Source organism: Enoplosus armatus, chromosome 4 (genome assembly GCF_043641665.1).
Source record: "Enoplosus armatus isolate fEnoArm2 chromosome 4, fEnoArm2.hap1, whole genome shotgun sequence".
NCBI classification, from domain to species: domain Eukaryota; kingdom Metazoa; phylum Chordata; class Actinopteri; order Centrarchiformes; family Enoplosidae; genus Enoplosus; species Enoplosus armatus.
Window position 1 is genome coordinate 8360817 of NC_092183.1, and position 26262 is coordinate 8387078.

Consider the following 26262-nt stretch of genomic DNA (forward strand, 5'->3'; position numbering starts at 1 on the left):
CTCCTCAACCAGACTGAACATAAATATCTGGACTATCTACTCACTTGAATTGTGTTGAGCGCCAGTTGAAGCTCTTACAGGGTTTCCTTGAACTATCTCACTCAATTATAAGTTCACACTCAGTCTGTGTCAGCAGACCCATAGAAATAAACAGATAAATACTCAATCTATAATCTTTTCTAAATGTCAGGCACTGGTCTGTTTGCTGCTGTTTACTTTTAATAAAAAGAATATTCTATAATTTTGCTTTTTTCTAAATTCTGCGCTAAAGTTATAGCTGGTACCTATATGGTGAACAACAAGGCACAAATCAGCAAGAATTATATTAAAGGTTAGAACAGAAATACTGCTGATGGAAATCAAAGGGTCTCTGACTGCACCTGCATCTCCACTAAAATAAAGACTAAAATGTTAAAGAAATACAAAAGTAACTCCAGAATCACCTTTGTCTTTTTTCTTCTAAACAAATTTTATTTCAGGGAGAAATACAAAAACAAAATGTTGACGCCTAAAAACAAGTCTTTACTGAGATATGGTTAAGAAATAATAATCATGTTTGTCTTAATAAGCTCAACAGACACATTTGCATATGAGAGTAAAAGACAGAAAAACAAAATAATGCCAGTGGCACGTCAATGACAGCACGGTTAGACGACGCTGCTGAATAAAAGTTAGGATGTTTAGTCTGCTGCTCACAGAAGGCTGGAGGGACTTCACACATAGGACAGTTAAATATTGTAGTATTAAATGGGAAAGCCCAAACACAGTACGATGAAACTGCACATGTCGTGTACCAACAGACCATTTTACACATTAAACGGCATCACTGAAGCAAATATGGACACATATTTAGTTACTGGTCTGAATAGTTTGATTAGCTTTCAGTCTGCAGGTGTAGTTTGGCACTGTCATTGAGATCTGGCAGCTCTTGATGATAAATACAAAAAATGAACAACATGGCAGCTTGATTCAACTATAACATCCTCCTTAAGTCTGGTTGTTTCTCTTTATAACCAAGTGCTATTAGTTTGACTACTAGCATGTAGATTTCCAGCCTAAAAGCCAAATAAACGCCTAAAATAGAAAGTTTGTAGTGTTGGCTACAAAATAAGGTTTCTAGTTGAACACAATTAAAGACAAATATTTTGCCTGGAAAACCAGACACACGAGCGTTCCTCGTTCCTGATATGGACAGTTTGCCTCACTCATAACAACAATTACCTTTCACTGTGGTAATATTTATAGTTATTGCATTAGGCACTGATGGTCAGAAACCATCCAGAGGTAAAAGGTGAAGGGCTACTGAATCACTCTTAAGTTAAAATATGCTTAAAACAATCTTTACCTGATAGTAAAAGAAATGGAAACTCTGAAGATTGGACTTGAACAAAATGCATGATTCATACATATATTTTTGTAAACATGTTAGTGTGAAAACAAAACATCTTAGTACCGTTGTCACTGGACCACAGTTAAGATCAGAGACGAAACAACAAACATGTCAATGACGATCATCCAGTTTTGGAACATTTTCATATTCACGATTCATACATTTTGCCCAGTACCACTCAGAAAACTCGTACCCACAAAACAGGACAATTAGCGAGATTAAGATGTGGATTGTCAGCGGAGTCTTGACAAGATTATGAAGACAAATTAAAAAGCATCAGTGGTGAGCTCCTGAACAGCTGATGGATGGATGTTTGGAGGGAGTGTGCAGATAAAGACGATGTGACTCCTGGTGGATCTGCAGGGCGGTGGCAGGCTGAGATGGATTCAGGAGTACCGTGTGTGTGTGTGTGTGTGTGTGTATGTGTGTGTGTTGGGGGGGGGGGGGGGGTTGGATCACCATGCTTCCCTTCTGCTCCGACTCTTTCACTCGTCTGATTTCATCTTCATCTGTGCCTGCATCTGAGCGATCATCTCCTGCATGCGTCTCAGCTACAGAGGGAAGAAAAATAAAAATCCCAATGATGGAGAGTTTTTTCAAGTAATAGTGAAAAATTAAATATTAGTCATTCAGAATGATGAAAACTGGAGGTACGTTATTTTCACTGAACAAACACACAAAATAAGTGCAATCTGTGAGACAAACTAAGCCAATTAAGAGCGATCAGGAAACAAGGCTCAGATAATGGAAAGGAAAATAAATAAGACATGTCACTTTCTAGATAAAATATAGACAAACTGACAGGACTCCTGGTTTGACCTTGAGTGCGAACATGAATTTAGACTTCATGGTCTGACCGATCAGATCCTCGTGTTCATAAAGTTCAGTATGCTTTAAAGTTAAAGTTACATCGAACCACAATGACTGAGAAAAGAAGTGCAATCTGTACAGAGACAAACTTCAGAAAAGAAACAGCCGGTCGACAGTACAGTGCTGGACACAAGCTGACTGATTGGCAGGTGATCGCGAGTGCAAAAACAACAAGGCAATGAACACTACTGAAAAAGCATCTCATGGATTACAACATGTAACAGTTTAAAGGAGTTATACCATGATCATTTCTTTACCATTACAAGGTAACCTGCAACATCACTGTAAATAAACTAAACAGAGGACTGAAGAAAATCACTGTTTTAATGCGCAATAAATTATGATATAATGCATATTATATTATATTATATCAGCACAGCGGCTGTAATAGCAATTGAAGAAAGTGTTTAAAAATGAATGAAGCATAAAATCAATGTCAAACAACAAATTAATAATGGCTAAATGGTAAATAAATGTTAATGAGATGGGCCCATAAATAAGTGAATAATCTAATAAAAAACTCAACTCAGCTAAAGAGGATGTAAAGTCATAGTCACACTGTTAAACAACAAACACTCCTGTAGCGTTCTTTAATGTCTATCGCCATCTTGTGGCTGAGAACAGAACTTCAAATGATTAATCTGCAGAGATGTTTTTCTTGTCAAAGCCTGTTGCCTTTTGTCTTTCCTCTGGTCTGATGTGTTCAGGAACATATACATTTAATCTACATCTATCTATTTATATTTATATATCGAGGTGTATATGTGGTGCACCTGGCTACACTTATAAAGTGAGTTGTTTTGTAGACAACTAAAAGGCTGACGTCTCCGCTATTCTACAGATGTTTAGACAGCCAAACTTTAGGTTCATGATAAACTGAAAAACATGAAATGTGAGGGCATATTCAAAGTGACTGACGTTGAAAATTTAAACTGTGTATTACTTCAATACAGATTTAATCTATTTATTCATATTAAATCTAGGTAAAGACTGCAACAACTGACAGGGATCAGTTTAAAGTTAGGTGAATGTTTATTTCTTAATGGAAATGTTAGTCTTTATATTTACTGAATTGTATCTTTGCCTGTAATTTAAATCGACACAGGAAGACAGATTTGACAGCTGACCTGCCGTTTGAATAAATTCACTGAAGTGTAACATTTGAACACTGTCTCCATTTTCCCTATAGAAAATACAAATTCCATAACGCTTTCCAGGAACCTTTCTAAGAAATAACAGTTACTTATCAGCTGCTTCCTGGGAGATTATTAGGAAAGGAACCTGTAAAATGAAGTGTTACCTTTTCATGTATAAGTCTACGTGCAGTATCATCAGTTACTGTAATCTTTCCTCCCAACCAAAACCCTGACAACACGTAAACAAATGGACCACTGTCTCTCCGGCTTTGTGTTTGGGCTCCTCACACTACTGAGGTCATTCCCACCATAAAACTGGGCCAGGACATCCAGGCAGGAAGTGATGGCATATCCTGCCTGGGCACATTGTTTACAAACAGCTCTGATTGCACCCCACCCGCTCACTACGGTGCACTGCAGCAGCAACACAAACAGGCCAATCAAGAGTAATCAGGAAACGGGTTATTGCCTGGTGCCGTGCAGGCTCCACGGCCCAAAAGGTAAACAACACATATGGAAGATCGTAAAATATAGTGACACTGAAGCTTTCCTGGTTTGACCTTGATCTATAATGCCATATGTACAACAAAGATGACATGGCAGTTTTCCTACACAGTCAGGGTGAGGCTGCATACTTTACTACATACAGTACTCAGGGTTAATGTGGTTTGAGTGATCAGATCCTCGTGTGTTTTTAACACATTTAATATTGCCATATATAGACTGAAAGAGTGCTGAAGTTCAATTGAAGCTAATATGAGGCTTCAGCAGTCAAATCAGGTAGATACACTTGTCAGGTAATACACAGATATAGTTCATTACACAGGGATTTAAAGGACCATGTAAGTGGTTTTGCATGTTTAAGCCATATAATTACTATCTGCTTACATCTTCCATTGGTGCCAGTCATTTCCCAGAGCATGTAGCCATATTTCACCGTATGAAACATTTTGCATAATTGTTAAAGTTTTCAAATTGTACAGTACTGGTGCTCCCATTTAAGAGTAGAAAGTAGCAAAAATTTAGAACTAAAAGTATGTACAAAATATAAAAATAAGAAATAGAAAAAAAAATATATACACATTTACAATATTTAAGTGAAAAATAAAAGTAAAAAATATATACAATAAATATTATTATTAATCTCTGTGAATTAATTTTCATAGTGTACTAACATGAACTAAAACCAATGGGCCGCTGGAAGGTAAAAATGACAGCGCCATTTGCATGAATTGGGAAATGGTTGTCAGTAATGTGAGTTGTACACAAGATTTACTGGGCTGATTGTACAAAGGCACTGGTATGGTCCTTTAAACTCGGCTGCCCAATATTTAACATAGGGGAAATAGAAATTTTGCACCAAAAAGACTGAAACTCAAACTGCTGAAGCTACAACTGAAAATGACTGGAGCCTGTAACCATCTATTTATATCAACCCACTTGGATCACCAAGACATATGTTTAGCACAAAGAGACAAGAATAAGAAAAGAGATTTTGTTTGCAGCTGTGTGTGTGTTCTTACCTCGGCCTCTTTCTGTAGCAGGATCTGGTCCTTATCCACCACATCCTCGTCCACGGCTCTGCAGAGAAACACATTACTTAAAAAAAACCCTGCCTAAAACAGAGCAACTCATCTGCTTTTCGTGTGTGAGTCTCACCTGCCCGCTCTCTTCAGCCTCTCTGAGCGGAAGTTCTCATAATGCAGATCCTGAGTTACCTCCTGGAGGTCCTGCATGTGGGTCCTGCAGACAAACAGACAAATGCAATCCTTTCTTCACACACTGGGAGGCAGTACAGCGCCGCTGTAAACGTTTTCTCTATAGTGGACTTTTACAACCACCTTAATGAGGAAGAAGTTCTGTTGAGGTTTTAAAAGACTTTCCTTCCGAAAATCCTATTACTTAAGCAGTTTTATTGCCAGGGAGACTCACACAAGCATGGTGCGTAGTTTGAGGAAGTCATTGTGCTCGGGGTTCTCCACTTCAACAACTCCCCAGGGGTAGAGACGACCACGGATCTTCTTCCCCTTCACCTCAATCAGCTGGTTGGAGCCAATCACAGCAAAGGGAATGCTCGCCTGGGAAAGGAAGATAAAACGTCAGTGGATCTGCAGAGAGAAACAAAGTCAGAGGAAGGGATATGGATGGAGACATGGAAGATAAAGGTATCAGAGAGGCGGGAATGAAGTGAAGGGAAGCAAGGACGAATAGGAAGAGAAGGGTATCCATCACTAAACCAGCTGTGTGTCCCTCTCTCACCTTCAGGACTCTGGTCTGCTCCTTGAACTCCTCGTCCTCGTCAGAGTCGGCGTCAGGTAGCTGATAAATTTTGATCCCGTGCTCTGCGATCTCGTCCAGGATCTGAGAGGTGGAAACACAAGAGAAACACAGGGTGAGCCGGCAGGGTCATGACCTCATTGTGAACTCCTGACATGTCCCACTACACGGGGAAAACTTGACTCACCTCTGACCCTGCAGAGGTGTCACTGCAGACACTAAGAGAGGGTCAGCTTGACTTTCTATTATCCATCTGAACTCAAACTGTCCAGAAACCAATGATCTAGACGGCCACCTCATTTAGAAACAATAAAACATCCCCACTGTCACTACCACTAAGGACCCTTTTCCTTCAAAATGTCTTTCAATTAAAATGTCTCCACTTTTTTCGTTTTGCTCATAATGTATACAATATTCTAGTGTTTTTAAAGTTACTTATCCACACTATGCATCTGTTCTTGTACTTGTACTGTACTTGTAGTTTATCTTATCTTAAATAAACTGACAATATAACCTGAATGTAATGTAAATGAAAGCTACAGCCCATTACTGAAAGTTGATTCAAGCATGGCACAGACTATAAACATATATCTATAGATATATATAATGTGTGCATTCACTGTAAACTATGAGTCATATGGACAAAATAACAGCTGCCGCTCTGACCCATAAACAGAAAGTAAGAGGGCTCTATAGACTAATAGGAGGGTGCAAGTACCTGTTGTTGTAGCAACACATTTAATTAAAGCCCCCCGTGGAGGAAAAGAGGGGAGAGACAGAAAGGGCAGACAGGTGAAAATATAATAATGGTCTGTGTGTGTTTAAGTTCTGAAAGAGTCAGAAACAAAGTTCTCACCCTCCTTTAGTCACAGGCCGACCGGTGAAGAAACAAGTTAAAACAAAGAAGCTTTCTTCCCCGCTACCTCGGGGACAGATGTCAGTATTTATTATTCTAAACATCAAAGCTGCATTTTTCTTTTGTTTGCCCCAGAGCAGAATTTTTAAATCCACAATGTAGTCTTATGTAATGGAGCCAAAAAATGTCAAGTGTTGTTTTCCTGACTTTTTGGGGGACTTTCATGTACTGTAGTGTATAATAGGACAGTGGTCCCGGCCAGGAGCCTGGGAAGTGAGCGCAGGTTTTCCTACCGAGAGCAGCTCCTGTTTGAGCCGTTGTTATGGCTGTCGCTTGTTTTCTCAGTGAGCTCTGTGCGCAGTGTGAGCAAGATAGTGTGTGTGCGGGGAGAGTCGGGTATTGTTGTGAGGGCAGATCTAAAAACAAACAGGCTTTGCAGGACTCAGAGGAGAGCGTGACACAGGGCCAGAGCCTCTTTTTCCTTCAGTTACTCAGACACACACACGATTTACAGATCCGTCGAACTTGGAGGCTGGATAAACATCATTCTGGTGGGAGAGAGCATGAAGAATTTTGGGAAACTCTGCACTCAATGGGAAAATAAACACGCATGACACAATGGCAGGAAAAAATGACACAAACAACAAATCCAGTCACACAAGTAGATAAGATAGAGCTCAGATTCAAATGTGATAAAACTGAAAAAAATCCAACTGAAACTCATTTGCCTCAAAGTTAAATGAACAACCAACAAAGACATATTTTATGAACGCAAACTACCATTAAATATCTAGAGCAATCATCTGTTTCCAAACCCTTCTAAGCCAAAAGCTGCAAAATGGCTGTTTACCTGAATTATTCTGTTCCATAACATGTGCTTAGTACAACCTGACACCTATAATCAAGTCCTCTCAGGGATCACCAGTCAAAATCACTGCCTGCTCCAAATCCCTGTTGTCTCCTGCTGATTTACTGTACACAATGTAGGCCCTAATCCCTAATGTTACACCAGTCTCTCCTCCGCCTCCTCAAAGTTGTGTATTTTCGTTGGCACAGAGATGTTGGCAGTGGGAGCCATTTTGATTTTATGACCATCCTGTCCAGCTATAATACACCCCCCACGCCCCACCCTCCGTTTGCTGTTATGGTTGGCCGTGAAGGTCCACTCAATGCTGTCAGGGCAGCGGACAAACAATGCCACACAAGACTCTGCCTCAGTATTAATTAGAAAAGGAAGCTAAAGATTTATCGCCTTATGTTTCTGGCTCACATCGTTTTATGCGAAGCATTGTTTGTGGAAATATTCCGTCGTGTCAGGCAGTTATGATAAGTGGGTGGAGGCTGATGCTGTCCAGTAAGAAAATGGGTTAGAAATGAGACAAATTGCAGGTGAATCATGCCAGACATGAGTTCCCAGTGTAAAGTCCGGCTCATTCAGTTCTAGGTATAGCAGTATTTTATACTGTAGCGGTTATGTGTAGCCCAAATATAGCATGCCCACAGGTCTATACATAGACATAATTACACAGGGTGAAGTCGTGGGAGACATGGCTATGCAGTTTTTCTGCAATTGCACAGCAGGTAGAACCAAAACCTCCAATCATAATGAAACAGGGCGCAAACCCATCATTACAGAGATCAAGTGTTTCATCACGTCAACCTGACGAGGGAATAATATTTTTATGATTTGTTCATTCTCACAAGCAAACCCACAAAAATATGAATGACTCAAACACCTGCTAAGCAATGAGAAAGGATCCCTGGACAAACAACACTGGAAGAAAACAAATAGCTACAGAAGAAAAGAGCAAAGACACAAAAGACGGGATTTGTGGCGAACACTGTAGTCCTGGCATTCAACAGGTAACCGCATGCACAGGCACACACTCGCAATTATACAGTTATCTAGTGATTGTTGAGGGCAGAGTGGAGCCTCCTCTGGCCTGGCATGGTGTTTGTATCTATCAAACTAAAACTCTAACAGGGAACAATACTTGGAAGTAGAAACATGCACCAGAAAATTCTTTAGAAATCAACAATGCAGAGGGAGAGAGAAAAACATCCACAAAACAAAACAATCAAACTGCATCTCGACACTAATCAACCCTTATTGAGAAGAGCAGGGATCGGGAACTCAGAGGGACCAGACCAGCAGCACTTTTACGTAACGTTTATGTAACCTCACAGCTGCCTGCCAGCTCCTGCAGAGTGGCCCTGGGACGGAAACAGTGCATCATTGCCATTAGAAGTAGTGTATCTGATCAGCTTTCAGTCGCTGTTGAACCTTGTTTCATACTGAGAAAACCCCCTGACAGACAGGGGCCCTCTTTTTCCAAGACTGCAGAGTTTATTAAAGGAAAATTCTGGCCATGGTGAGCGTTAAATCTGTTTAGCTGAGTGCTCTCTGTCCCATATGAGATTCCTGTAGATCCAACTGTGAGTCTACATATCGATGCATAAAACAACTGCTTACTTTGCACCTTCTAAATTAATTTCATTCACACAGAAATATCTGCTCTTCAGAGGAAACTTGAGGTGATATGTAACCACAGGTCAGCCGGCAGCATTCAAACTTAATAAAAAGTTACAACTAAGGTGAAAGTTTTGCATGAAAGGGGCTAAACTTCCCAGAGTAGCATTTGTAGAAGCTTTATTATTTAGTTTTATTTCATTTTCTTCAGAATCAAACGTTGTTCCAGTGACACACTTATGCTGTACATGGTGTTATGCTCATTTCCTTGTTTACATTTTTGCCTAATTGCTTCACATTTCCTAAATGCTATATACAATCATGCTTGGCAAATAAACTGTAAACACACATAACTCCAGTTACTCTATTACAAGGACACTGTTTTAGAGTAGAGGAGGGCCACCACACCTGAAACTAAGACCACCCAAGCTAACATCATAAAAAATGAAAATACTATTCCACACAACAAACACTTTATATTTAATAAGTGTGGCTATTGTTTAGGCCATCATCTACTAACTAAATTTATCACAAGACGAGATACATCAAGTACATCTGAGTGGCTTATCACACCGGCTCTACAAATATGCTAGAGGAAACCCTGATTACTACCATGTGGTTTTGGTTTGATATTATTTTGGAGCAGAGTGAAAGCAAGTAGGAAAACAATTGACATAAAAACTGTTTCTTCAACAGTAGAATGTAAAGATCCATATGTTAAAAAAGCTGAGCTTCATATTTGCTGTTGACATTTAATGTCACATCAGGAGATCTGTCCTACAGCGGCTAAAGCATCAAGCTTCAGTCTGTCGCAGGAGAAAAATGAAGCAATTCCAAGTGAATTAATTCCAACTGTCCAGCCAATAAACTATTTAAAATATGAGTTCTGGACAAGCAAAAATATGGTCTCTTCCTAAATCTAAGTCAAGAACGGTAGTAAGCCTTTGAAGTTTCAAGTGCAGACTGCAGACTGCATTATGTCCATAAATTGAAGATGAAGGTTGCTCTATCGTCTATCATTCAGTCAGTCTCTCACATGAGGCATCAATGTGGCAACAAATATAAATATGTACACTGAGTGAAGAGTACTGAGCTGTGCGTCAGTGTAATGCATATTTCAGACAACACATTTTACAAACCTCAAGTATAAGATTACAAGACAAACAACAGAGGTCTGGCAGCATGAAAAGAAAAAGCTGATTCCTAAGATTATTCTTTAGTTTCCAAACTTAATTTGCGAACCTTCAGACACACGAGAACAAATCCTTCTCTCTTGCCAGGAAACGCCTTTCAACTAGCCGGCTCTCTCCTGCCTGCAGGGAGTCTTAGGGGGTGAGGGAGCCCCAACAATACCTGATCTAGGGGGGGTCGGAGGGCTTTAGACCTCATACTAGCCTCCCACACAAACACACACACACTTTCACATACGCATAGCTAACTGTTGCCTCACTTTGTGAACTGGTATAATCTGGCGTCAGGAGTAGGAAAAAAGTTTACATGTGGAGCTTTGTAGCTCCAGGAGGCCGGTGGATCACCAGAGATGGAGGATGACCTTCAGACCATCTACAGACCAAATCCCTCTGACTGTTCAAATATCATCTCCCTAAAAGTACCCATGCAGCACGTAGCAGCTCAGGAAAACAATACCTTTCTGTTCACTGGATTAAAGACACTTGAAAGCATGCACAAAAACGCATTCCAGATATATTCAGTCAGAGTCTGAGACAGAGTGGACAGTCCTGACTGGAGCAGACTGGACCAGAACAGCTGGATTTGTTCTAATGGAAAGTACAGAGGAAGTCACCACAACCATGGCAACATGAAGGCATCATATGAGTTACTGTGATCAACACTCTTGCACGCACACACACCCACACTCCTATTGTCTGGGATAAGTATTAGTACAGTTAAGACCACCCACCTCTCCCTCTGATCAAAGAGCATGGGGAGGAACAATCGGGCTATTCATGTAATCTTGTATCTAAGTGAGATTTAGAAGGGGACAGTGTGAGTTTAAGATTGCAAACACACTTCAAGTTTTGTGACTTGGTCTGGTAATCAAAAGGGTCTCAACGGCAAACTCAACAGCAAAAAGCGACTCATTAGCAGCACGGCAAAGTCCGGAAACCATCTTTTCAGGTTGGCCCTCAAACAAGGAAACCTGCTGTTTTCACACTGTAGTCGGCTTGTACTTGAGAACAGATGACTGTGTGTAATAGAGCTGCTCGCTACATGAGGAAAAACGCATATTTATTGTTTTAAAATCTGCAGAGACGTGGAGCATGCTCTGGCACAATGACCGCTGGAGGGCAGAAAAATAAATATGTCCGCGTGTTTGAAACACTGGCAGGAAAAGAACCGAGCTGACCAGGGGCTCATACATTTACACACATACACACATGCACACACACACACACACACACACACACACACACACACACACACACAGGGGCAGTGAGGTAGGAATGAAGTAATCACCACCCAACCTTTACTCATGGGGCGCTAGCTTAGACATGTACAGGGGAAAAAATATTTAATTATGCAAGTTTGTTTTTCACATCATTATTCAGTTGCCTTTCCTTTTCTAGCTCAACCAACCTGACTGCTGAAGTTTACCCTCTGTGTTGAAAGTGCTTCACTTTCTGTTATTGCCATTTAAGAAAACCTGGTGACAATACTGGCCAGTGCGAGCTGTCCGGCACTGATAATGTGTCCCAGCGGGGCCGTAGAGCTGGTTCACACAGCGAGAGTATGGTGGAGCGACTGGGGGAGACGACAGCGAGTCAGACAATGAGGGGAAAACTGTGACAGTGCCTCGGCCGGGGGTGAAATATGGCAGCTGAGGGAGACAAACATGAAGGAGGGAGATAGTGAGCAGAGATAGGACAAGAGGCTGGCTGGGAGAAGAAATGAGAGGAGATGAGGAAGATGAGGGAAGTGACAAGAGATGTGGAGTGAAGGCAGAGAAGGGAGGGGAATAGGAGGGAGTGGAGGGAGAAAAAAGGGCTGAACTATTGTCTGCTGCTTGTGCGAGAACAGAGGAGGAGCTGGGTTCTCTAGCCATCGCTGACCTCTGGCCTACGAGAACAGCCTTTGGTCTTCACACAAAAGAAAAAAAAAGAGCAATCACATAGACTGGGGTTGAGGCCTGTGGCAAAAATGCATCTGGTTGGCGAGTTGGAGAGTTTAACACAACTTTCTTACAGCTCAGCTTATCGGAAAAGCAAACATGCCAATATTTTTGTACATTTCTACACAATTTCCTAAAGCTCAAATCTTTTGTTTTTAAATTTTGCTTCTTTTTTCTGATTACCTGTCTGAAATTATATTTAGTTTACTATCACATAAGACAAGAGTAGCAGCAAATCCTCTCAATTGACGAGCTAGAAGTAGGGAGTATTGAATATTTATGTCAACTGACTAATCCATGAATTGTTGCAGCTATATAATTGTGTGAAAAAACAGACACACATAAAAAGCACTCTTCTGTTCAGACAAAAGTAGGCATTTTTACTTCTTTGCCTCCATCAGGATTCCAGTCTAAACCAGTATCGTCCTCCGTGTTCAAACAGAAAATATCCAGTAAAGCAGTTGGAGACTAAAGCCCTACACAGGATATGACTATGAGGTCCCAGACTGAGAGGATCAGTCCCTCAATATACCCTCCTCAGGGCAACTTATGAGCTAGAGACCACAGCGACCCCGGTGAAGGAAATTGGCATTAGAGTAAATTGAAAAGAGAGGACACAAAGAGGCAGAGGAGGAAAGTAGGAGGCAGCTGAGTGAGGTACTGCCAGGAGAGGAAGGACTGGGCGAGCAGCAAGCAGAACTAAGGGGATGAAAGGTGAACGGTGGGAGGTTTTGTTAACTTTGTCCGTGAGCCTGAGCAGCACAGGGCAGCAGGTTGTGTCTTGTCAGTGGAACAGTCTTGACGCATTTCAGGAAACTTATATTGTTCTGTACAAGCTGTTTCCCCTTAATAATAGGAGAAAGGACTGGTCAAACCTTGAGAGGAGGGGGGGGGGGGTCCCATTTACTGAGAGACAAATAGCTCCAAATGGTGAGAAAGTACCCTGCAAAAAAACAAACTAATAAATACTGTGGGAGAAACGCTGGGGGTTATCAATCATCCTCTAGCACTCGGCTTTCTGGCAGGTTCTTGGCTGCTGGTGCTCTGACCTCAAAGGAAGGCCTGGTGCCCCGCTACACTGTACTGGACTGTATGGCAGGAATCAGGCACGTATACCTAAGAGCCACTTCAACTAATCTGATCGAACCAACAAATACTCAAGCCAGATGTATTTGTTCTCCTGAGAGACACTTAAAGAGATGAATGAGCATTACTATGACGCTTAACATTAACAATGACTACGTTTACATGCACACAAGAAACCAGATTACTGCGATAAATGAGTAAAGGCAGGAAATCCAAGAACGCATTTACAATAGCTACAATTGTCTTGATTACTCTGAAATTCCAATTTACCTGAAATTAGTGAGTAATCTTATGTCATCCCATGTTTTTTGTAAAAGTATTAACTAAAATATAGTAAGTGAACATGTCACAAGAAACCTGTTTGGTGATATGACGCTGCCATTTTTGATAGTTTTGGACTGCAAAACATGCATTGCTCCCTGTCCCGATATTTGTTTTATACACGTTGGCATGGAAAAGGAAACCAGATTAAGGATATACATGGTGAAATATTCAGGTTTCTCCTGCAGGAATTTAGCTGTGTCAACTTGCCTGAGAAAGCCAAACAGGTTTTCAAAAGCCAGGAATAATCATATTAATTAAATGCATATAAATGCAGCCAGTTCTGTTGAATAAAATCAGGGCAACTGTGTAGATGTGTAATACACAGACACTGCACAGAAGCACCTCTGCAGCAAACTTATTTTTACAAACTGAGATGAAGATAAAAGTTGTATATGCCCAAAATGTGGCCAAACAAGAGATAATATGCCTTCCTTAGGGACACATGATGCCATTTCTAAATGTGGGGCAGATAGCTCAATTAACCATCTGTATTTCCTGACAATAATGGCTTTTACAGGAACTCACTATCATTAGACACAGTCAAACTAAATTTAAACTTTTTGCGTGTGTTACCAGTACAAAATAGACCTATGTATAAATCTAGTTCAGAAATAAACATGTTTTCTTCATTGCTAGAATTAGCAAACGTATGGATTTGGGTAGTGAGTGTGTGTGTGTATGTGTGGGCCTATGTGCGTGAGTTTGTCTGTTTTGTTGAACTCTGCAGCTAATTGCACCTTGGTGTACAGTGGGAAATGTCTGTTAAGGGAACACTTAGCGAAGCATGTGAACAAACTCATTTGGATAGATAGTGCTGTGGACAGTTCAGCAGCAAGGAGGTCAGATCAGAGTGATAGTGTTACAGTATTTCCGCTGCCACACTTTTATCATGACCTGCTCTGTCGCTACTGGCTAACATTTTACAGTATATGATGTCTAAAAGTGAACTGAATCAAAAGAAAAACAGGAACAACATAAGTTATATCAAAACTGTAATCAAGACAGCGGACCTTCCGCACGCTGCCAGCTGGATCAGAAAGCCAATAAGCTTGGGGGTTTTCTGTAGTTTGGGGCGGGGGTCAGTGGTGGCAGGAAACATGGTTTTGTTCATCTTAAGTGCCAGAGGAACACTCAGAAGGTTTGAGGAAGGTCACAACACAAAACAACTCCACAGAGCACAATTCAACTGGTAGGTCCCTTAAGGACAACACAGTGGAGGAATTTCACCTTTGATGCTGGAGCAACTTTCATACGAGCAGAAACAAAGAATAAGTGCAGTCATTGAGTTCTTGTATTGTCCTAATGTAGCAAATGTGAAATGTTGTTGTCTTAAATTCAGGAAGAAACGCTGTGTGTGTCCTGAAACTGTGACCCTGTCTTTCTAAGATGCTGCATCAGCAATTTCAAGCAATCAGACTGTGGGAGCCACGAACAAAGCAGACTCGCTGCTGAAGACAACAGAGCTGAGCTGCACTCCGGTCGGCCTGACACCCTGCCAGACCACCGGCTCCGAGACCTGAATGAGGCAGGTGGGAGGTCTGGGCATGCACGGGCAGGTGGGGAGACAGGCTGACTTCCAATTAAAAACAGGGTGAAGTTGGCTGAGCTGAAAAAAGTCATTTGCAACACCCGCCCACAAACTGCCTGCATTTGTTCTGAACTAGGACTGCAACTAATGATTATTTTCCATTATTCACCATTCAGACATTCCCAGAGCTCACAGTGACGTCTTCAAATTACTTGTTTTGTCTGACCAACAGTCTAAAACCCAAATATACTCAGTTCATAATGATATAAAGCAGAGAAAAGCAGCCAAATGACCAAACTAGATTATCAAAATAATTGCCAATAATTTTCCATCGTTCGACTGATTAATTGTTTCAGCTCTATTCTAAATCCAGCCATAAAGCACACAACAAGCATGTCAATCTACAGTGTTAATCATACAGAGATTAGAGTAGAGAAGAGTAAAATAAAGTAGAGGAGAGGAAGGGAGAGGAGAGGTGTAACACAGAAGACGGAAAATCCTATTAACTCGTCTTGCATGGTAGAGGTTATCAGCAGAACACGTTGCAGTGAGGTGTATGTGTGTTGTATTGCACTTCTGTGTCCTTCCCCCTCTGGACAGCAGGAAGCTGAGGAGCGTGCAGGCAGGCAGACACTTGGGTCACTTCCAACAGGAAGTATCTGGGACGGGTTGAGACTGGATGAGATGTGCAGCCTCTATATTATATACAACACTCTTTTCCTACGTCCTATGTACCTCCTACTGTTTCCTCTCTTGTGTCGTCCCTCCCTGTACTTTTGAACAATCTGGCAGTATCATCAAAAACACAAAATGCAAGCCATACATCACTGCAATTATACATGGAAGTACACGTGTGCTTTCTCACATGAACACGGATGTTTGACACACCAGGCTGCCAATAAGGATGGCCAAGTGATTTTGCCATGATTAGTGTATGATTCAATGATAAACTTTCTAATGGCTAAACCATACAACTGTAGATGGGACAAAAACAACAACACATAACACACCTCAAAAGTCCCCAACATCCTGACAACAAGTGCTTAGACATTCCAGCTTTCTCCTTGTGCCAAGAATACAAATCTACGGTAAAGATGATTGCATATGATATAGAAAACAGTGGACAGCTGTAGTTCAAAATTGTGAGTGTGTGAGTGTGTGTGTGTGTGTGTGTGTGTGTGTGTGTGTGGACATCAAACCCACCCTCCTCTTCAGGCGATCCCTCTCCCTCAGTGTCAGTGTGTCAGCCTTGGCAATGACCGGGACTATGTTGACTTTGCTGTGGATGGCCTTCATAAACTCCACATCCAGAGGCTTTAATCTAGCAAAGAAAAACACCATGAGAAAGACAAAAAGTACAATTAGGAAAGTGGACACAGAGGAGGAGACGGTTTTGAAAAAAAGAGATTAGTGAGAATTTAGAGGGGAGGAGAGAAATTAGAGGTGATAAAACTGGATTATGTAATGTAAAATGACATAATAGCACTGGGAGACAAAGCAGAAGTCATGCGACGCTGCTCAGTTTAGCTACCTACATTAACTTAAATATAGATAAGTAATTACAGTTCAGACAGAATTCGCCCCTTTTCGGAGCACAACAATTACTATGCTTTTTTCCTGGTTGTTGGCTAACTAAGTAGGCTAACTAGCCAAAGATAGTAACGACTGCTGGCTACAAAATGTTAATGGTGTAACACTAGCTAGCAGCTTCACTAGAAATTATTTTGAAATATCCAGAATGAGGAAGTTCTGCTTTGTCAGCTTTAAATGTGTGCTGATGGGTGTGGTGAATTTATACTGTTCAAAGCTCTCACAATTAAAACACACCAAAATCAGGCCAAATAATATGATTATGACTCTACAATGTGTTTCAGAAGAGGAACCATATACTTTTCAGGTAGTCTTAAATGTACTGGAATAGAGTAAACCACAGCTGGGTTTAAGATAACATCAAGTTCAGCTCACTGCTGGTGTTTGTACACGTGTGTTTGTTTACCCGTGTCCAAATGGAGATATGAAATAGAAACAACAGTGCACCCTGTTGTCCACTATGTGTCTTCGGTTCAGCCCGCTCTCATCGTGGAGGTATCGCTCAAACTGATTGTCAATGTACTGGATGATGGTCTTGAAGCTGACATCAGACAGAGAAACAGACATACGCCATTTACCATCAACACTGAGAATGACATTACCAGTTTCAAGGAAAGGAAATCATACACGTCATTTTGATCAAGTAAGAGGTCTAGAAGGATCTTCACCGTCACTGAGAAACTCAAATGCTCTCTTGGACTCCCACGATGACTACTACTACTGCACCTTGATCTATGCTCAGTTAAAGAGTGCCTCATCAAATTTGGATCAATTTATTTACTTTTAAACATGAATAATCTAATTATTGAGAAGGCTTCCTTTTTGGTAGCCTTTGAGGGAGAGCATGTGGGTCCAGGAGTGTAAAAATACAGCTATGCCAGGACAATCAAAAGGAAATAGATCTTGGACAGGGATGCTACAGTGACACCACTGCCATGAGGATGTCACACAAGTAAACACACACAGTTTTAAGATATCTAGACACAGGGAATGCAGAGGGAGGAGAGGAAGGAAATAGGGAGTTTGGGATGAAACTTGAGAAAGGGAGACAAGGACAGGAGGGAAGGATGACAGAGCATGCTGGACAGGAAACATATCCCAAGTGGTTATCACTCCCTACTCCTCCGCGGCACATAAACACACCAGTCCTGGCTGTTGATGGCGTCGCCGTATCCAGGGGTGTCGACCACAGTGAGGCGAAGCTTCACTCCTCTCTCCTCGATCTCCACAGTTGATGCCTCAATCTGCACCGTCCTCTCAATCTTCTCTGTGGAGTGGAAGTAAAAGAATAATTGGTGGGTGGCATAACAGAGGAGACACCTCAGTACCCAAGTGGCCTCATAACATTAATATCCCAAATTCCTGCCTGAGCTAAGTGCTCACACAAGCCACTGAGCTGCCATAGCTGCAGGATTTAAGAAAGTGGATACGCCTTAGAAAATAAAATCATGGGTTTTGTCATCTAAAAGGGCTACGCATTTTCTTATCTACACAAATTGACCAGGGAGGGCCTGGGTAATTGTTTTCAAGCCAGAACAAGTCCTAAACTAAGTTCAGTCATAAGAAGGGCAGGGTCATATCTTGAGACTAAGGCATTCCCAACATTCCTCTTGGAATAATGCTCTGCTGGAGACATTGCTGCAGACATTTCTCTATTATTACAGTGTGCATATTTGTGAGTGTGCATGCATGTGTATGTGGGAGTGTGTACTGGGGAGTGTACCTGCGGCACCAGGGATGTAGCGCTCAGGGTAGAGATCAGTGAGAAACAGGCTGTTTATAAGTGTTGATTTGCCCAAACCAGACTCCCCTGAAAAACAAAGAGAATGGAAAATGAAGCTCTTTTTGCTAAAGAAATCACATGGTTGACATTAAAAGAAAACAGTGACCACTCACCTACAACCATCAGGGTAAATTCAAACCCTTTTTTCACTGACTTTCGGTGCACTTGGTTTGGGAGGTTGGCAAACCCTACATAACCTGTTGCATCTGGGAACTATGGAGCACAAAAAGACATACAAATTGTACAGAGAACCTGTAATTAATAATGAAGTGTTGAACTAGTCATAAAAAATATGTAATAATTCAAATGAAAGGGGATCCTAATTATGTAATTTGAGTGTTACTGTATATGATTTTCTATGTTTTACTACTTGTTCCTTTCACTCAGTAAATCTGCTAACCGACTCCTCCCTGACATTTTTCATCATTTTATGAGGTGTATGTGTAAAGGTGCACATAGTGTATCAGAGTGAGACTGATGATGATGCATATCATTGAGAAATTCCAACAGGCAATAAAGCCTAGCCATGAAACACTTATACACATTTATACAGGATATCCTCTCTGGATGCCTGTGTAAGCGTGTGTGCATGAGATTACAAGTACCATGAGATCTTAATCACCACTGCTCTTATTAGAAACCCCTCCTGTATACCCTGTCGACCTGTCATAGTTCAGAGTAAAAATTATGTGGTGAAATGTCCGCCTGTTACTCACCTTCCCTTTCTCTCCAGACTGAGACATCGCTACTGTTCACTGGATGGCTGACGAGCCTGCGGGTGGAAAAAGTATCACCTGATAACTGTTCAGAGTAACTTCCCCCCGCAAACCACTTCTTCCAGACATCTCGAATAAAATAGTTCTCAAGAATTACCTTAAGAAAACTTTCTTAAACTCACACACACACACACACACACACACACACATATTTAAAATGCTCTGCTGTAAAAAAAAAGAAAGATCTGTTTTGGTTTGACCTAAGGAATCTGTTGAGTCTGATAGGTTGTCTGCAGGTTTTCTTAGCCAAAGCTTTTTTCAAAGCTTATTGCTACCATGGGGATTTGCTTTGAATTGGGTGTTGAAGCTCTCTTTGTAAAACTCAACTTTAAGTCTAATCCTTCCCAGAAATGCTAGAAATAGGTCTTTCTACTATTGTCAAAATCAGACTAGGGGTGGGTGATGTGGATAAAATCCTTTATCGCAGCATATGTTCTTTTATATCATTATATTGAGATATATCTAAAGATTCAGTACATTTCTTTGGAGACTTTGTATGTGGATAAAATAACCAATCAAGAATGTGAGTTTTCGGCTAATCCAGCAAATTTAGTACCTGACAAATCACGGTGCTTTATCACACTGATGCAAAAACAATAAATAAATAAATCAAATATTTCTTAAGCTGTTCAGACTGTGCAAGACATCCATATAGCCATAAGATAGCACTTAGACAGGACACACAGTTATCTTAACATCAAGAAACTTTTGTATTACCTTCATGTGGCTATTTTTTCTCAAGCAGGAATCACAAAACACAACTCCACCTCAGGATATTTATGTTGTAAATTGTGACTCAAACAACTCAGCACATTGAGTCCACGCTGAGACGTTCATTCAGAGGCTGACGACCACACTGCTCTTTAACACTATCACACGGAAGGACCAGAGATTAAGAGCTCTGGGCAACAAATTTATTCCCAGACTCCCATTAAAATGTTACAGTCTTGTGTTCCCCGTGTTCCCGCCCCACTCTATGACCCTGAGCAGACGACAGAGCAACAAGCCCGCTTGATAAATTAGCTGCATAATGACTGAGCAGGAAGAACAGGCTCCATTTTATCACCAACACACTGGCCCTTGACAGGTGGAGTGTGATAAGCATTAGAAAGAAGCAGGCTGCTGTGCGCTGCCAATTGGAGATGCACTGGTTATGTAATGGGGAAAAGAGGTGGCATGGGAACCTGAATTGACCTTTCTCCATTGGCATGTGACAAACACACATTTGTGCGAACCATTTCACACTGTTAAATGTATTAGATGGTAGTTGGGGGGGCCCTCTGTATCTACATGAAAGTGGGCAGAGATCTCTCTTACTGACAGGGTGGTTTCACCGAGCCTGCATGGAGAACAATGGCTGTTTATCCCCCTGGTTCCTGAAGCCTTCCCTATACAGGGCAGCTCAGCTGGGGCAGGAGGGAGAACACGTGCCTCACCCCTGACCACATTCAGGACCGACCACATGTCAAGACAGCAAGGGGAGACACCAATAACTTTGGGTGGTAGCGTACCAGGTTAGGGCCGTAGAGGTCAAAAGGTTAACCCAGTAAAATCAATGGACAGGATGATGTGATATGAAAAAATAAAAATAAGTACTGACATTAAGAATGAGATCCCGATATAAATGTTATGGAAACAAAATAGCATTGTGACACAAATTTAACTCAAATTGAAACAATTAATTGATTAGTCAATCAACAAAAAAATTATCAGAAACTATCTTAATAATAGATGAATTGTTAAAAGTTATTTTTAAAGCAAAATACCAAAAATGTAGTGGTTCTAGCTTCTCAAATGTGAATATTTGTCTTCTATGATAATAAAATGAATAATTTAAGTAATTTAAATAAGTCAAGCTTGGAGCAAAGTGATGGACAGACAAACCAACCGACCGGCAATGCCGTTCCTAGAGCAGCTTAATCATTTCAGCCCTAAAAACACAACAGAGACGATAATAAATGTGCTTTCATTGTTAATGAACATCTAAGTTAATGTAGTGGCCCACACAGGCGTATCCCTGTGTATCACACACACACACCCAAGTGTTATTCCTCGACAGGCTCTGTGGGAACCAGCATTAGTCCGGCAGCAGATTAATTAAAACGTTCCAATATCGCAGTTATAATATCACAAAGACAACACTACAGGACAGACAGGCGGGAGGCGCACTTCAATAATACTCTCTTAATAATGGCCATTTAATCGGCTGGGCTGCTAAGCTGCTTACACACACACACACACACACACACACACACACACACACACACACACACACACACACAGCTATCAATGGGCCAGACGTGGGGGAGATTAAACAGTTTGGCTTTTCAAAGGTGGCATTTTTCCCTTTTGGCCGAAGGTTCTTGGCATGTAATGCATTTACAGTTGATTTATTGGCTGGACTGAAGCCATGAAGGGGCAGCAGTGCTAGTAGAACTATTCACCTTCCTGACAGGCAGTGTCAAGGGCCTGCACACCCGCTCTCCGTGGATTAAGGACTTTCTGCTCTTATTGGAAACATTGAAACAATAATTTCACACCATGGAGATTTGGTGAACTCAGTGGCACAACAACAAAAATGGTAATTTAATTGGCAACTGATCACAGCAACAGGGACCTCAGAGCTACTGAGCATAATAAAGTGATGTTTGGCACACGTAAAAACACAAACACAGTCGTTCCTCTGTTGCTCTCTCTGAGGTTTCTTCCATTTTCTCCCTGTTATAAGCATTTTTTTGGGGTTGAATCAAGAGTCTAACGGCAGAGGGTGTCGTACGCTGTACAGATTGTAAAGCCCCTTAAGGCAAACTGTGATTTGTGATATTGGGCTATATAAATAAAATTAACACACATGGACAGGGGAGTTGACTGTGATTAAGTTGCCAAAGGCAGTGGTGGTGGGCAACAACTAATAAGATATGAAACTGGTTTTTAAGCTGTGTTTTAGAAACACTTTATAATATGAGCCCAGAGAGAGGGAAAAAAGCCACAATAAGCGGAATGAAAAAGCCTTTCAACCATGAGGAAACCAGCAGGTCTGTTCATAACACACACACACAGTTAAAAGCACAGGATGGACCGTTTATGATGATGGGGACAGGATAGGAAATGACTAAAAACAAGTGGGAGTCATACAGCAACAAAATGTTATCCTCACACTGTGCTACTCACACAGCTTCAAATCACAACACTTGTTGTCCCTATACTTGATTATAATTCACATTAATTTCTCGTACATCATCAAGTAAGAGATTGTCCAACAGAAAATGAAGCGCCATCAATTCATCAAAGTAATTTACTGAGCAAAAATGCCAAATAGTCACCTTGTGCTCAGGAAAATTGTGATCGTGAGAACTTTTTCACATTGTTGTGATAATTCATTATACAAAAGGATTATTCTAAAGAATAATTGGCATATTAGGGTTTGCCAAAACACAATATTGCAAAACAAAAGAAATGTGTCTAGTAAGTAAGAGATTTTGCCATAGTGTTAATACCATAGACTGTATATAGATATGGACGACATGACAGACTCCCAAAAGTGAGGCCAAAACTTCTCGATCGTCCCCTGGTGGCTGGCTGCATTATATCAGGTCATAAACCCCACCCAAACTAAAAAAATCAAAGTACACATCAAATACATTTTTCCCAAAGATGGTTTCTGTCATTTTAAGTAGCTCTTATCACGCTGATGTTTGTTCAAGTGTTCAATCTGATATGTTTGGTTTTTATTAGTTATTTGATGCAATAAAAACGGGGTGAAACGTCATGATTGACAGCTGAGATTGACTGTGGTGTGCTCGCGATTGGGTAGGGCGGGTGTATGGGCGGGACCTCGAACCGCGGTTCCACTGGCCGATCACCACTGTGCAGACTCTGGCTCCAAATGACGTCACCAGTGCAAGATGGCAGCGGCCATCTTTATATACAGTCTATGGTTAATACCTAGGTAGCTATCCCTTTAATATCTCCTAATATTGACATTGTGGGCAATGTTGAAAATCCATTGATGATCAATGTAATGATCTACCTTGATTTGTTAGGTATTTCATTTGCTGTATTCGCTAGAACCTACAACAGATTTTTAGATTATGAAAATAAGTGTTAGTTGTGGCCCTAAATTGAGGTCATTATGGCCTCATTACGCCTTCTTTTAGTTTACTTGACTGACTACAACAAACAGTGAGTGAAAGTAGATCAAATGTGAAATATGACTGCTTTCCTGTACTTGTAGGGATCAAAGTTATTTCAAACGTGCGTTTGTTCACCCAGTTTTTCACACACAGTCTGGTGAACAAAGGTATCCCGCTGCGTAATATCATCACTCAAACCTCTGACACAATAGTTCAGGCTCACTTGGGTCTGTCAATGTGAATCAAGTTTTGTTTTTCCATTCACAACAGTGCAAAACGGGAGGAAACATCCCCTTGTAGTTTATAGTGTCAGACAGATGTCTTCCCTTTGCCTCCTGTGAGATAAGGTCACAGGAAGGGGAAAGGTCAGAGAGCGGTGAAGGTGCTGGATCAGAGGCCTGGGACGTCTTTCAGTACTAAGAGATGTTGTCCTTCTGATAGCAAACTGTTCTGTGTCCAGCTGGATATAAACCTATGTTGTTTCTGAAGTAAAGGGCAGCTGCCAGCCCGAGATTACAGCTCACACAGTCTGCCATCGTGCCCATAGTGTTCACCACGCAGCAAGAAAGGAAGTGAAATATGCATGTTTTCACTGAGCCAAAAACACAAGCAAAGATGGATGATAATTCTTCAATAGTGGCCGAAAGCCACATCTTAGACAGACACATAATGAGGATATGTTATTGTTTCCCACTGTTATTGTGCAGTTGTCTAAACACGAAATTTATTTGAGCAAATGTTCTTTACAATCAAAGGTCAAGGATTAATCGGAAGTTAGAAAGCGATTTCAGAGTTCAGGAATGTTACACAATAGGGATTTACAGGAAATTTGTGAAAGTCAATGTTGTGAGCGGCACAACTGATGCAGAGTTTATATGTTACTGATTTAGGAATATGTAGGCCCACTGAAGTGTTTCCCTGCAGTTGTCAAGTATGAAGTGGGACAATAAATGAGTTCAAAAGATAGTGTGGCTGTCATCTCTGTTTTGAAAACCTGAAGAGGAGGAAATGTTTACTTGGACATTTGTGTCAAATAATTAAGAAGAGTATAAAACAATGCTTCAGTCACTGGCGAGGGGAGTTTGAAACGTGTGTGAAGGCCTCTGGGTCTGTAACAGTTGGATGTCCACCACACCCAGTCTGTCAGACACTGACTGAGTTTACCAAACATCAACTGGGACAATGACATTTTAATTTGTACGTACGCAGCTTAGTTAAATAAAGTAGCTGCTTGAACTTTGATTTCCTCTTCAAAAACCCGTTTGATAAACCGAATTGGAGTGTAATACAGCCCTGAAACTTTGTTAACGTTACATGTCAAACTTTAGCAAGCAACAGTTGTTACCGCGGCTGGTGTCATGTTGCCAGCTAGGCTTCAACTGACTCTCTTGCTGTGTCTTCTTCCCCCTGTTCCGTCTCATTCAGACAGTTTGTATAAAAAAATCAAGCAAACAACATCAATCCGCTGAGCAGTGCCTTACCTGAGCGTAACTTTGAAATATTGTTAATCAACAGGAGCTTTTTGCTTCTTGCCGCTGTCCCAGCCCAGGAAGGGAAACCCGGAAACCGTCTCAGTGAGTCCGCCTTCGTCCCTGAATCTTTTCGTTACCAACGGCTGCCTTTCTGCGCTACTGACGCCATTACGGCTCAACGACCAGGGCGGCTGACCCGCAAAACATCATTCCTTGTCAGATCCAATATGGCTGCCTGAGTGTTACGGTTTCTTTAACAGTTCGCCCAGTAACGGTTTCTTCTGCCCGTCGACTCATAACTTTGTGGGAAATGTTTAATGTAGCCTGCTGTCGAACTACAGTATTTCATCATATATAATATAAATTGTCCATTTAAACAGGCAAACTCCATCTGCCAAACAAAATTAGTGAAATATTTCAGAATACACCTGAAATTGTCCATAAATCATTTAAATCCACTGTATATCCTATGTTATAATCTGCTATCCAGTGGTGGAAAGTAGTTAAGCACTACTCTTAAATGTTTATACATTTTGTACAATTTTAGGTCCTCATATTTGCATATTTAGTACAGATTGTTTTATTGTGTCATCATTTACACATTGCCACTTTATTCAACTTCAATCCTTTCAGAGGATAATGCACTTTATACTATTTCACTACATTTATTTGACAGTCACTCATTACTTTACTGATTAAGATTTTGCATACAAAACACAGCCCATGATGAGCTTTTAAAATATTGTTATAGATTACAGACGGATATACAGAAGCTACCCAATAGCAAATAAAGCATTTAAAATGATTTAAAATGAATTGATTGATACTTAGGCCCAAGTGAAACTTCAATAATATTTCATACTTTTAGCAAATTATTTTTATATTATGATAGTGCCAAGTAAAAACTTCATCCAATTCAAAATGTAAGACATAAAGAATGCAGTAAATCCACAAGTTATGCAGATTTACTTTGTCATCAAGGGCACTGGACAGGGTATTTCCGGTGTAAACTTGAACAAATGTATTGTTTACAATAAGGGTCCTGACAAGTCATTACATTTCACACATCTTTACTGTGAGTGGTGCACAATCCCCCACTCCACCAAAAAAAATTAAAACGTAAAAAACAACAAAAAACATACACAAGAACATGGTAGCAATACATAACAAATGAAAAACAAAAACAACAATAATCACAAAATAGCCTAATTGCTATGAATTCACAAGTATACAAATAATCATTAAAAGCAAGAGCAACGTGATTTCAAGAATGAAATAAAGAATATTTTGGATAATCTGAAAGATTTCGTGATTTTTATGTGTGATGGTAAATCGCTCCAATCAAAGGTAAAACAACAGAAACAGAAAACTTTGACCTGCAGACAAATCAAAATGAATGCAGTTAGAATTAATTTAATATTTTATTTTATTTTATTTATTT

General features: G+C 40.7%; 1 protein-coding gene across 1 annotated transcript; it reads right to left on the reverse strand.

Annotated features, from left to right (window-relative positions):
* Nucleotides 1–463: 463 nt before the first annotated feature.
* Nucleotides 464–24908, reverse strand: LOC139283589 (septin-2). Its single transcript, XM_070903552.1, has 12 exons — nt 24831–24908; nt 19157–19212; nt 18554–18653; nt 18381–18467; nt 17801–17924; nt 17064–17198; nt 16271–16388; nt 5656–5757; nt 5329–5474; nt 5056–5139; nt 4920–4977; nt 464–1941 (listed from the first exon to the last, which is right to left on the reverse strand). Exons 2-12 carry the CDS (start codon nt 19181–19183, stop codon nt 1876–1878), a joined length of 1047 nt encoding a protein of 348 aa, XP_070759653.1. The 5' UTR covers nt 19184–19212; nt 24831–24908; the 3' UTR covers nt 464–1875.
* Between the last annotated feature and the right edge of the window lie 1354 nt (nt 24909–26262).

Excerpts from the sequence above, each read along its gene's own strand:
- LOC139283589 (XM_070903552.1), bottom strand. The coding sequence starts at position 19,183 with ATGTCTCAGTCTGGAGAGAAAGGGAAG. Across the intron at positions 17,199-17,800 it reads GCCATCAACAGCCAGGACTG|CTTCAAGACCATCATCCAGT; the intron begins GTGTGTTTATGT and ends GTCTGATGTCAG. Across the intron at positions 16,389-17,063 it reads ATATCTCCATTTGGACACGG|ATTAAAGCCTCTGGATGTGG; the intron begins GTAAACAAACAC and ends TTTCTTTGCTAG.